The 14,250-nt window shown below is 37.4% G+C and overlaps 1 protein-coding gene across 1 annotated transcript in view; it reads left to right on the top strand.

Annotated features, from left to right (window-relative positions):
- LOC145999594 (ribosomal RNA-processing protein 7 homolog A) overlaps window positions 1-14,250 on the top strand; it is a 28,456-nt gene that overhangs the window by 1,154 nt on the left and 13,052 nt on the right. The window contains exons 2-4 of the mRNA XM_083136638.1: window positions 8,067-8,206; window positions 10,690-10,815; window positions 12,581-12,704. Coding sequence (XP_082992764.1) covers window positions 8,067-8,206; window positions 10,690-10,815; window positions 12,581-12,704 — 390 coding nt within the window. The remainder of the gene's footprint in view (window positions 1-8,066; window positions 8,207-10,689; window positions 10,816-12,580; window positions 12,705-14,250) is intronic.

Here is a 14,250-nt window from a genome sequence, read left to right as displayed (position 1 = left end):
ACCTGCAAAAGTAACAAGATCGGTCGCGTTGTATCTGTGAGATACAATTGCGCTTTTACTAATATATTAATGATTACTTTTTGATTTTCACCTTATTTTTTTTGACCGTAACTATTTTACCAGGTGGTGAGAATAGCAAATTGCGCTATGGTACTACTTCGATCTCGTGAAAACACCTATAACTCATTTATTTCGTCCTTTTTATCATTCATACTTACACATTTGCATTGCAGAACATTCTTTACGGTGGAATTATGCTTTTCTCACGAAAATAATAGTGGATAGCCCCAAAAACCATTCATGGTAAGGTTAGGTTAGGTTCCGTTAACTCTGTAACTCGTTTATTCTGTAATTGTTGACATTCGTACTTACTTATTCTGCATTGTGAAAGATTGTTTAACAAGGGATTTCGCTTTTTTTTAATGAAATTAGTATATATTGTCGACATATCGAGTAATTATTGTTTGTTGTTTTCTCGCTTCCTAAACACTCAAAATGGCGGGCAAATCTTGACTAGCGGTGTGTTTCAAACGGCAAAGCAGTGTTTCAACCTTCTTAACAGAAAAATTCCCACATAGCCCTGAAAACCATTCCCACATAACCCCAAAAATCATTCATGCATAGCCCCAAAAACCTTTCTGGATCGTATAACCATCCACGAATAGCCCCAAAAACCATCCACGATAGCCCCACGCACCATCACGGTAAGGTTAGGTTAGGTTGCTTTAGGTTGGGCAATATAGTGAAAAAACTGTGCATTTGGAAACACTTACCGGGGATTACGTCATCAGATGCTCGCAACATCCGGTTCAAGTACATGGATGGAAATGCAAGAAACAGCTTTCGTGCATCGGACGGACATTATTATAGAAATGTGATAAAACACTTCTACGACCTTCCGAAATTACACAGAAACTCTATTCCGCAAGTACTTTCTCCTGTAAATTTGAAGAAATCCGATTCCCGGCTTTGACAGTTTTACCAAAAACATGAATTCACGCTAAACAAGATTACACGATGAAAGAAAATGCATTGACGAACTTCGATAATGCTATAGAAACTGATTTCCGTAAGTAGTTTCTTCTGTAAAAATGAAGAAATCTGTTTTCACTAGATCAAAGTGTTACCTCTTACCGCGAATTGTTTTTGATGGTATAGCAAATAGGGCCATTTTCACCAGGTGGTGAGAATAGCATGTATGGTTATTTTCACCAGGTGCAGAGACTATTTTCACCAGCAAAAGTAATTACCTGAATCATAACATAACATTTTTTTTACCTGAGTGTGTTGAACTTACGGTAACAGTTCGTTATATCGGAGACACATTTCTTCATTTTTACAGAAGAAACTAACTACTTACGGAAATGAGTTTGTCAAAGGTTTACAATGTTCGTCGAGGTATTTTCTTTCATCATGGAATATATTTGACCGGCAAATCATGTATTTTTCAAGAGAAATATCTCACCGACTCACAATTGCCATTGTTTTCATTTGGCTCCCGTACCTAAACTGGATGCAGAATACATTTAATGACGTAACCCCCTGTCTTCTTCTTCTTCTCCCTTATGCCCACTTAGGCATCGGGTAACCCCCTGTCAGTGTTTCCAATCCCTTTTTTTTTTCCTCACTATGGTTTCCTAACCAAACCTAACCTAACCTTATCGGAAATGGTCTTTGGGGCTATCCGTGAATGGTTCGTGGGGCTATCTGTCAGCTACCATGCATAATGTTTCTTGGGACTATTCGTCGGCTACTCGTGCATAATGTACAATTTCCACTGGTTACGAACACATAGTAGGTATTTTTTGGTAAAGAAGGTTGGAAACACTGCATACCCACAACATGAGTCAAGATGTGGCCGCCATATTGTGTGTTCCGGAAGCGAAGAAAGGAATAAAAAAAATCACTCTGTAGGTGAAAAATTGTGTTTGTTTTCGTGTAAAAAGCATAATGGCACCTTGAACTATATTCCGCAATACCCAATTGGTAAGTACGAACCATGCGAAACACAAAATGTCCGATTTTAATGTGTCTCCGATATAACGTACTGTTACCGCGACTGCTACTGTCACCAGGTAGTGAGAATAGCAGAAGTGCTGAAGACCAGAAATTACATGATTAAATGTTTGGAAGTATTTACAGAAGTAATTTTAATACTAATAGCCCTAAACCTGACCTACCTAACCTAATAATGAAAGCATTTATAGATCGACCACAAGGAAAAAAAACCTTGGGACGAAAAGTCCCCGCGCAGCTTTCCCTTCTTCCCTCCACCTCGGGCCATAAGGAAGCATGGTCCACTCTCCCCCTCCCCTACTCGCGGGAGTGCGGTGCACAGGACTCGATGGTCTACGCACCTTCTTTTGCTCGTGGTTCCACTATAGGAACATAATATCCATTCATTATAATGTCATGTGACATATTAGCAGCACGATTCCTTATTAGAACACCTTGCGGTTTTTCCAACTCCATGGCATGCAGGAAAAAATACTTATTGCCCACACGAAAATAAACTGACATCGTCGTAAGCTTTATACACACAAACAACTGAAGAATACACACACCTGCATAGCATGTCAGTCCAGGGTGTATATCATGCATATGCACAGTTTAAATTGTGGTGAAAGTAGCTTAAATGTTAACTTCACCACCTGGTGAAGATAGTCATCCCGTATTTTTTTAGTACTACATATAATGATTCTTTAGCACTATATTAACAGTAATATGTGAATAGAGACTATGCATGCAGTTAGTGTGGACATGGACTATCATCAAAATTATCATCTTAGCCTGAGAAACTAACAAACAAATTTGTCCTAGAGCAAGCACCACACTCCCACGTACAACAGTGAAGGGTTAATGCAGAATATTATAATTCATATAATCTGTGCTTCTGCTGCTACAGTATTTCTGCTTTCTGTATTGGAGAGTATTCGTGTTTTTGTTACATTAGACCGTTTTCCGGCTTAACTGCTTGGCTGTAAGAGGATGCGAGCGTGAGGAATGGAATAAATTACATTCATTGCACTTTACCAATATTTAATAGAATCCATATGAGTGAGGGAGGATGATCATGCAAGAGCCAGTTTAAGGAATCTAAACACTGATAATGAAAATATAAATTGATAATGAAATAACGAAGGTGTTACGACTGTAACTGCTTTTGTTTCATGGCTCCTTGCATGGGTCATGGCATGGTGCTGCATTGGTCCATTGATGGTGTTCTCGGTGGGTTCACCCAACCCCTTTACATGAACCAACTTAACAATGTCACTCACAACAAACTTCCCACTTTGCCTGCTCGATCAAGACTCTCCCCTGGTAACCTCTCGTCACCTGGCAACCGCTGGCATTTTTGATCATACAGTATTTTATTCCGGCTTGTGATAGTTTCAGTAGCATGTCTTCCATGTTCATTTGCCTCGTCACAGCATTATAATAATAATAATAACCCGTAGTGCGACAGCCCGTGAAGGCCAGGGCCTACGTACTGACTGCCAGCCTCCCACCTGCCGAGGTGAGAGATCATGCAGCCAGTTATGGGGTGAAGTGTGGTCAGTACAACGAAGCCCCAGTCGTCGTCATAGGTTTTCATTAACGGGATATGTTTCTCATTCGTAGCTCCCAAATTTCCTCGTGATCGTGGGTGGCCACAGGTTCCATACACAGGCAGAAATCTCAGGAGAAAAGTTGTTACCCCCCCCCCCCCAGGAGACTCGAACCTGCAGGGATCCCATAGTATGATGCCCTTGACCCCACAGCCACGGTGCAGGACTTGTCACAGCATGATGCATACGTATGATGATTCAGAAAGAGTGCCCGATTTGAACTGGTAACACACTTTTTTACTACAAATAACCGTGATTTACAAATTCAACATTTTCAAGCAGTCTTGAGATTTTGACAGAGTATATTTCAGGCACATTTTCAAGATCACATCATGCAAGTAGGCATAGGCATATCATGGAACCTGAGGAGCAAATTAACAAGTAATTTTAATGATTTTGAAAATGTTAACAGTTAAATATCAAAATAGTCGTGGCTGATATTTGTATAGGCTTGAAAACTTTTCGATACCCTCCTCCCCAAAATTAGGTCCTACGTTACGCCTATGCAAGTGAGCACCACTGTTCTTGCAGCACTCCAGCAGTGGAACCACAAAACTGGACCGCAATGCATCCTGCAGCACGGTAACAGGCATAGCAGTGAAGCTACTTCTAAAATTTATCTTCTGATCACTGTGCCAGAGGATACGTGACTCCTTCAAATTTCCAAATCTTCTTTTGCCACATAAAGATTAACTGTTTTGGTACCCTTGACCCTTTGTACCCCCTCGAGAAAGAAATGTTTTGCTTGGTTTCTGAAGATTTTGTTGTTAAGGAATGCTTTCAGTTGTTTTTAGTTTACTTGCTGGATTCGCTTTATTTTGCTTCACTTTTTGTGCCACTTTTGGCTAATTTGCGAAGATGGGAATGAGTGATGATATGATGAAACTGATGAATGGGCATTTACAAACATCCATGCCCAGGCCGGAATTCAAAACTGGGAACCCTGAGATCGTAGCGTGATGTGCTAACTACTCTGCCACGGGGATCAGCATTTTTAGTTCATGGAAATTTTTTATTGAGAAGTAAAGTGCGTCTGTTACCTAGTGCAGAGGTACCCAAACTTTTTCGTTTCGCGGCACCATTAATGTTTCAAGATCTTTCCTCAGTGCCTAAGTCAAAATGTAGGCATATCTAATGCTTGGAACCCTCAAGTGTGGTTAAGTTGCTTACCTAAGTTAAAAAATAAACACATATTTCAAATTCAGAACAGTTTACATGTAAAAAGTACTAAATAAGCACATATTTGGAATAATCATATCATTGACTAACAAGTGTCATTTCAGTGAAAATATTGGAACATTTCATGGTGCACACTTTGGGAACACCTGGCATAGTATGTTTCGTTACCATGAAATGGAACAGCTTGAAGGCTTCACACAAGTGAATATAGCACCCAACACAACATTCCACAACAGCAGCTATAATTTTATGTTGTTAGGTTGGGGACTGATAGTTATTTTTGACGTGTTCTTTCATTATTTGAGTGTGCATACAAACTGTTTTTACTATAAAATGCTGTTAAAATACTCCGAAATGGCATGTTTTTACTTACATGAGCCATATTTTGGAATCAAATATATCTGTTAGTATTTGTATTTTCCATGCGCTGAAACCAATTTTATATTACATAAAACATCAAAATCTGTTGTTTATAATTGAAATAAACATAATTCTCAAGAGAATAAAAAACTTTTACACTAAGCAAATGGTACATTGTTTTCACAGCTGGACTGTAAAATTAAATTTTTATAGAGGCCTCCCTGATGGTGTAGTGGTAACATATTACAGTGTAATTAAAGAGTCCATGGTTTAATACCTAGTGGAGGCTCAACTGGTTCGGATTTCACTTGAAACTGTAGGCCCAATCCCAATTTGTCTTCCTGTACATGAAGTGGATTTAGAAGCAAACTCGGGTGAGTTTTTTAGCTTGACACAACGAAATATCTCGAAAAGTACGCATCTGATCAAAAAAAAGTTCTGAATGAAATTTGTTCGTCTCGAAGAGGCTCATCCAATGATGCCAAACTCCACCCCCACCCCACCTCCTGGGGGTGGTGCGAGGGGCAACTGTAAAATCTCAAATGGGAACCCCCATTTTTTTATTGCAGATTCGAATTCTCCAGACAAAAATACGTAGGTTTTGTCTGAAACTGTGTTTTTGGATTTGTGATAGCTGGCGCTGTAATCACAAAAAGTAAGATTTGGCGCAATTCTCGAGAAATGCACTGGCCTGTTCATCAGGCTTCATGGTAGATTATGCCGTGTCTGTTTGATCAGGAAACAAGGTGTAATGGTTTGTAAGATGAAACATGCGTAGGGTTACCAGATGTCCGGATTTTCCCGGACATGTCCTACATTTTAGTCTTATGTCCGACGTCTGGGAGGAATTTGAAAAATATCATACATGTCCTACATTTTGAGTCACGTAATATTAATTAGGAAAATACGTGTTTCAGTTTAACAGAGAAATCATGCAAGTTACAATTCTATGGGCTTCGCTACCAAACTCAATGGTGAAATTTATTTTGATTCAGTTGTTGCTCAAAAAGAAAATAGAGGTTTCTGCTAGAACATTAAGGTCACATCTGATGATGTCATTGTTCACTGCCTGAGTGGAATTTCTTGCCTTAGGGTTTATACTGATGGAACAAGGTGTTTCCATTCTTATTCAATATTTTGTTTGATATCTATACCCCTTGCTTTACAAAGTTATTGAACTAGAAACTACCCTGGATTAAACGGTAATTGCTGAATATTGGCTTCCCATTCCAGGTCATAATGAGAGAATATATTCGTTACCCTCAGCACAATGGAGACATGGGAGAAATATTTTTTTAAAAAAAATGTGTGAAAAGTTTGATACTGGGGTTCAGTATATTTTAAGTTTGACTGTTCAGTCTCTCATAAATATATTTTGATTAAACGTAAAATTTTTGATACAAATTGACTTCTCTGGGAAGTTAAAACATGTAGTAAGAAATTCATTGTTTAGTATTGATTAAAAGTTTGAAATTTTTTCATTTAAGAATTCATTAAGAAATCATATTCTTTTAAAAGCTGAAATTTTTAAGTGTCCTACATTTTGACTTAGAGTCCTACATTTTGCGACATTATGTCCTACATTTCCTTACAGCGATCTGGTAACCCTAAACATGCGGTCCTGAAACATGCTCGGCAATCTGTTAAAAACGAGGTAAACCAATTATAAAACTGTAAAACGTTGAAGAAAAGGAATGTAGAGGAAAAATGTTAAACAAAATGGAAGAAGATAAAAACAAATAGGCTTTAATGTAACGAAAGAAATGACATGAGCGTTCATGATGATAGAGGAGTTCCAAGGTAGAGGGATGACGTAATAATGCAGGAGTAGCTGGGAAAAGGAGAGGGAGGGAGGAAGTAAGTGGGCGGGGCCAGTACCAGCCATCGGCAGCACAACATTAGCTGTGAAGACGACTAACTCCACAATCCATTCAGCGGAAGTGAGATTGTTTATTTTCACATGGTGAAAGGTTTTTACGAAGCTTTAAAATCTTAAACGTTTCACAGTTTTATAAGTGGTTAACAACATTTTGAACAGATTGCCGAGCATGTTTCAAGACCGCATGTTTTCTCCTAAAGACCATTTGACCTTGTTTCCTAGTCAAACAGACACAGCATAATCTGCCACTAAACCTGAAGAAAGTAGTGTTTTTCTTCCTTGACTCCATTAGTGGTTATAATGCAGGCTATAATGGTGCAAGTGAAAATTGAAATGGTGTACTTTTATGGAGAAAGTGGATGGAATATCAATGATGCTGTGATTCTTTATGCTCAACGTTTTCCAGACCAGGTGCAATCGCACACTTCTTTTTGCAGAGTTGTTCAACAGTTCTCCACCGAGTGAACTGTACAACCAAAAAAAACGAATCGCCGAAGAATAATTGCTGGAGAAAATAATGACATTGCGGTATTTGCTGCAGTGGCTCATAACCCCAACGTTAGCACTCGACAAATAAGTCGTGAATCGGAAATTTTGCAGACTACTGTGTGCCAAATGCTGAAGCGTAGAAAATATCATCCGTTTCATGTTTCGTTGCATCAAGAACTTCATTGCGATGATTTTCAGAACCGAGTGACATTCTGCCAATGGGCGCTTCAGCAAATACAAGGAGACCCCAATTTCTTTACTCGAGTTTTGTTCTCTGAGAAACATAATAGCAACTTCAAATAGTGGAAGAAATGTCTCCCTTTTCCCTAGACACTGTAAGTGCGAGAAAAAACTTTTTTTTTTGGTTGCAGGAATATTGAATTGGTGTGTAAAATGTGCACGCATGTGTGGGGGGAAAGGGGTGGTGTTGCAATACTGCAGCAAACGATTGTCAATCAATCCAGTTAAGTTGAGACATATGTATAAAAATCATTTATATTTCTTATGTGATAGGTTGATATTCATTCAGTGTTGTGTTCTTTTATTTTCAGAGTTGCCTATCAAATTTAAAGCATCAAGCAGTGCTCACCATATTCTTTTCTACAAGGAACACTCGGTTAGGGATACAAGTGCGGAAAAACCTTACGGTCGAACTCTATTCATTATAAATGTACCTCCATATTGCACAGAGGTAAGTGAATAATTTTATGAACAGAAGGATTACTTATTTATTGAAAATAAAATTGTGGAGTGCAAGAAAAAAAAATTAAGCACCAGCAAGAGTGTTCATTTTTCTTGTTTTGCATCAATACAATACGTGTATGGTAATTGTTGTGGCTCTGACTCCTGATAATGAAGGTTCATAATTAATTGGTAATAAGTTTGCTTGACCCTCTGTACCTCCCCCCCCCCCCTCGAGAAAGTGAAATAAATATTTTGCATGGTTTATGAAGATGTTGTTTATGAATGTTTTCATCTTGGGGAATGTGTTATCTACAAATTCTGCATGTATGTTACCTTTGCATGAAGCAAAATAGCTCAAAGGCTTCACACAAGTGAATGTAGCACCCAACACCACATTCCACAACAGCAGCAGACGCGACGTTGTCTACCATTTTTCAAATGTATTATAAAATTAAATAAATGAAACATGAAGGACTGAAAACATATGAAACCAAGATAGATGTGAAATTATATTTAAGAGGGTTAGATTTATTGGTATTTATAATTTTACGTTGTTAAGTTAGGACTGTTAGATTTGGTGCTGATAGCTATTTAATTGTGCATAGAACTGCGTTTTGCTAATACAAAGTGGTGCATGTACTCTGAGATGTCAGATTTATGTTTACAATGTGCTGGAACCAATTTTATATTGTGTAAAACATTGAAATCTGTCGATTTAATTCTCGATGGTGTACAGTGCGTCAATGTCCATATAAATTTAATTTCAACTTTTTTATTGCAATATACAGGCTGCCACTGTATGGCACTGATGTACTTTCACAATGTATAATGGAGTTAAAGGTCAAGATGTTTCTTAGTATAATTTTCTCCATTAACGTCTCATTTCGAAGCTGAGCCCTCAAAAAATGTTGTTTTCTATTCTGTATGTATGCATCCATGCAGCTCAGATTCTTCGTTGTGACTGTCTGTTATTTTAAACAGAGTACAAGATGAACAGAATATGTTTGGTATTTAAGGCAAGAAGAAGAAATTAGTAATAGCATGATATATGATGGAAAATGTTTGAAAATAGGAAAATTATATGTAAAATATGTGCTAAAAACATTTTTGTACCTTGTATACCACAATTTGCAAAGGTGATATATAATGGCGTTGATTTTAGCATCATATGAAGTTATGATATGTATTTACGGTAACAGTTCGTTATATCGTGGAGACACATTTCTTCATTTTTACAGAAGAAACCAAATGACAGTCAGACACCCCAACGACTAGACCACCGCGACTCCCCTTTTCCTTTCTCTTCCTCTTCTCCCCGAATGAGAAAAGGAAGAAAAAGAAGATCCCCCCTTGTTTTCTTCCCCCCTCTCTCTCTCCCTCCCCTCCCCTCCCTCCCTCCCCAAACAAGAAAAAGGGAAGAGCGGAGAGAGAGAGAGATGGAGGGGTTGCGCGTGGTCTGCCTGCCCCCCCCTAGGGGTGCCAAGAATGTCCATCCCCCCAAAGAAGGAAAGAAAGAAAAAGAAAAGACTAAGAAGAAAAGGGGTTGGTACCTGGGGGAAACAAGGGGGGTGCTTCTTCTTCTTCTTCTTTAGAGAGAGAGAGAGAGAAAGAGAGAAGGAAAGAAAATAAGAAGCCCCCTTCCTCAGTATATCACAATAGGATGCCAACAAATGAAACTTCCTGCATCATTCAAACTCCAAACTTCTTGATTAGGAGGTAGCACTATAACTACAATCTCAGAAGAAACTACTTACAGAAATGAGTTTCTCCAAGCTTTCCAACGTTCGTCGAGATATTTTCTTTCATCGTGGAATATATTTGACCGGGAAATCATGTATTTTTCAAGAGAAATATCTCACAAATGCGCAATTGCCATTGCTTTCACTGCATGCTGCGTACGTTTGATGACATAAACCCCTGCCAGTGTTTCCAGCCTTTTTTTTCACTGTTTGCCTAACCCAACCAAACCTAACCTAACCTTATTGGAAATGATTCATGTGGCTATCTGTCAGCTACTGTGCATAATGGTTTGTGGGGCTATCTGTGAATGGTTCGTGGGGCTATCCGTCAGCTACTCGGGCTATCCATCAGCTACCCATGCATAATCTAAAATTTTCACACGTGACGAGCACGATAGTAGGTATTTTTCAGTGAAGAAGATTGGAAACACTGCATACCCACAACATGAGTCAAAATGTGCCCACCATATTGTGTGTTCCAGAAGCGAAGAAAGGAATCAAAGAAATCACTCTGTATGTGAAAAATTGTGTTTGTTTTCGTGTAAAATGCATAATGGCACCTTGAACTATGTTCCGCAATACACAATTGGTAAGTACGAACCATGCGAAACACAAAATATCCGATTTTAATGTGTCTCCAATATAACGAACTGTTACCGTATTTACATATAAACCTGTTCCCTGATAATGAGGGAAAAACTTGTAAATAAATTCCTTTTCTTACGATGACTCGTTGAACATTTTCTTCCAGGATGCATTGAGCAGGATATTCAGTCAATGTGGGAAAGTTGAAGCAGTGTACTTTCACCAGAGACCAACAAGTGATCTCCCTCCGCAAGAGAATTACAAGTTCTTTCCAGAACATGAACCAATCAAGGTTTGTTTCAAATTGTTAAATTATGGCATGGTTTGATAAACATTCATTCACATTCACTGTAATTTCACCTTAGTAATGACTTCCATCTTCTTTCGTTAGTTACTGTAAAATTCCATAAGCATATATTGTATTTCCCTGAATTTCATATTTCCTCTCATCTGTTTTATTTCACACCATATTGGAACATTTTTTTAATGCATGGTTATTACAAGCATAATTTTTCTGTGTGTATGTATTGTTTGCCTAGTACAATTTTTTCTCCTTGTAGTTTATGGCTCTTACAAGCTTAAAAACACAAAAGAGCATGTGTTCTCCGAAACGTTGCAAAAAAATTTAGTTTTTATTCTTTTTACAGACGTGCAACTACATGAAAAAGAATACTTCAAGCATATTTTTTATGTAGTGTTTCTGGAGAACACATACTCTTTATTGTTTTTACAGACGTGAAAGAACACTACAAGGAAAATAATACTTTTGATGTAGTGTTTCTCGAGAACACATACTCTCATCATCAGTCATATATTTGTAATTTGATCCGTGTTATAGTTATAACAATGTGATCAAGTAATATTTTTTTAACTGTGCTACCTCTATTTGTTGCAAGGTGCATGAATCTTAACCTTAAACCTCAGCTAGAATATCTACAGGGTAGGGTTCTTTGGAGACAACGAAACCAGACAGGATGCCTTCCAATGCAGACGTTTAAACGAATATATTATATAAACAAGGATACATGGAAATATAATATTTACATGATGAGCTACTTTTCTCTTTAATTCTCATCTACAGTCAAGTTTTATCTCAATATGTTTTTTATTATTTATTTTCTTCAGTTTGTATATTCTTCTATCTGGACTCCTTCTTAATGGACAGTCTGGATCTGGATTTCCTTCTATTTCAGCTTTTTGACGATTTATGAATTCATATATCCTTTTTCCAACTATTTCCCTTAAGGTTTGGGAAATATACTAATCTCCTCCCTTGCGGCTGTGATTGGAACGTGCCAACACTAACTGGGTACAACAGAGTGTATACTTGGTGCCAAACGACTGACACGCACATCCAAGTAGGTGCTATGGCTGAAACGTGCAACCAAAAGTGCTGTGGGTCGTCGACTGGAACATGCCACCACTGATGTAAACAAAATTTCCGCTATGGGAATGGTAAATCAATCAGACAGATGGAATATCTGTTCACAGACACAAATTTGTAGCAGGTCTTTGACTTCCTTAGTTTTCTGATCAATTTATATATGATCACGAGTTTGATTTATCGAGTATGTACAATAATTTATTTCTTTTATATATATTCTTTATCTTTTTATAGTAGATTTTATTGTTCTTCATCTTTCCAATTTGCTTTGTTCTTATTTATAAAGTTATTCACATATATTATGTTAATTCTTAATCCTGCATGCCTGGTGCAGCCATCACTATTCCTCTTTGGGAAACTATTTACATTATTTGGTCCTATTGGGTATGTAACAACTGTAACATGTATCAAATTACAAATAATATCTGAGTGGACTCTGTCAGTATGGTCCTCTGTGAGGCTGTGTATCATCCCTATATGTTTGTGATTGTCCCATTGTTCATCTCATCATCTTATCACCATTCGTCCTCATCTTCGCAATTAGGCAAAGGTGGCAGAAAAACAAAGTAACATAAATTCAATCAATCAATGAGATGAATCCCTTCACAGGAAAACTAGGCAATTAGGGCAATATCCGGGCTCTACTAATAGTACACACTTGTTTCTTTTGCAGGGTTTTAAGGTTGCTTATGTAGTGTTTGCTGCTGCTACTGGGTTGAAGAAAGCCATGCTTTTTAATCCTGTAACGCCTGAGATATTATCAACAAAAGAGACTCCGATTGTGTGTGGATTGAAAAGTAAGTTGAAAAAAAATAACAAATATTATGAATATTAAAATAATACAGTAAACCCTCGTTAACACGAATCCCAAGGAACCGGAAAAATCAAGAGTTTGTGTTAAAAAAAATCGTGCTAACCGGGGACCCAAATTTTATTGTTGCAATACAGTTCCTTCTACAATACGTATTATGTATGTCATCATAGAAAACACTACAACTACTTTTAAAAAGTACTGACAGATCATTTTCTGGTGCAAAAGACTTCTGTATGTGTTGTGATGACACAGATTCCCAGGATGTGGCATGCATCAAGCACACTCCAACTTGAGATTTCCGTCTTCTAAGTTTTAAATCCTAGAAAAACACAACTGAATATGTTGGTTAAATACATATAAGCTCATTGTTGACGCTATGATTGCGATTGTCGATTAATTGCACCCAAGTTTTAATTTTGATGTTACTTGTACTGGCTATGTTTTAAAGAATAGAAAAACACATTTGAACACATTGTTGATCTGAATCTGTTGGTTACAATACTGTATAAGTTGATTGTTGACAAGATGATAGAGATTGTTGAGCGATTTCTTACATACCTAGCAGAGGGACGACAGAGAAACAACAAAAAAATTGTGAAAACCTTGAAAGTTGTGTTATTGACGCAATGGACTAAAAAACAGTTCATAATTCGTGGTAACCGAAATTTGCGTTAACCGATAAAACTTTCTATAAGTTTCTATAAGATAATACATCCCTGCCGGGACCAACATTTTGTTCATGTTAACCGAGTGTTCGTCTTAAGCGAGTTTGTGTTAACGAGGGTTTACTATAATAGGGCAGGTTGCCTGCTGACCAGGAAATCTAGACATTGCTGGTGCACTCAAGCAGATAATTTCATAACTTTTTACCAGATATTTGGAAATATTGTGATGAGTGTCTAGAAGTAAAGTAAGTCAAATTGTTGCATTAAGGTATAGGTGCACACTACAGGTAAATTCCGGAGATAATTGCATACTTTAATTCACCATATGGGAATTCTGTGTGGGAAAAGTTGGGACACCAAGAATTAAAATCTTATCAAATCTAGACAATGATAAATATGGTGTTACTTGCAGAGCATTTGTAACTGGCAAGTATACTTTATGCCTAACATTTCACTAGACTTCTTTATATTGTTCATTATTCACCTGTTGTGGGAGTAGATATTGTTATGGCCAGAAGAGGATTGAAAGTTGTTTTACTTTTATTAAATATTATTGTTTGACATAGGCAATAGTTTGGGGACTCTAGCAAGAGAATCACCTTGTATAACACATCTTTCTCCCTATGAAATTCATTAGTGCAATATTGTAAATTATTCACATACTTGACAAGGTGTACAAGAGAAATTATTCATAAAAGTTCAGTGGAGAATTTTGATAATTATTTTTAAAGAAATATTATGTTTTTTGGCATTGAGTTTTTGAAAACCTGGAAATTATACTTGAAATTTATGTGGGTCATACAGTAATCACTAGAACCCGGAAGTTTGGCAAAATGCCTCTTTTTATCTACTGGATATATTGAT

The sequence above is a fragment of the Lepisma saccharinum genome, chromosome 15, assembly GCF_977018435.1.
Source record: "Lepisma saccharinum chromosome 15, izLepSacc3.1, whole genome shotgun sequence".
Taxonomy (NCBI): Eukaryota; Metazoa; Arthropoda; class Insecta; order Zygentoma; family Lepismatidae; genus Lepisma; species Lepisma saccharinum.
This window is presented reverse-complemented; position numbering and strand designations above follow the sequence as displayed.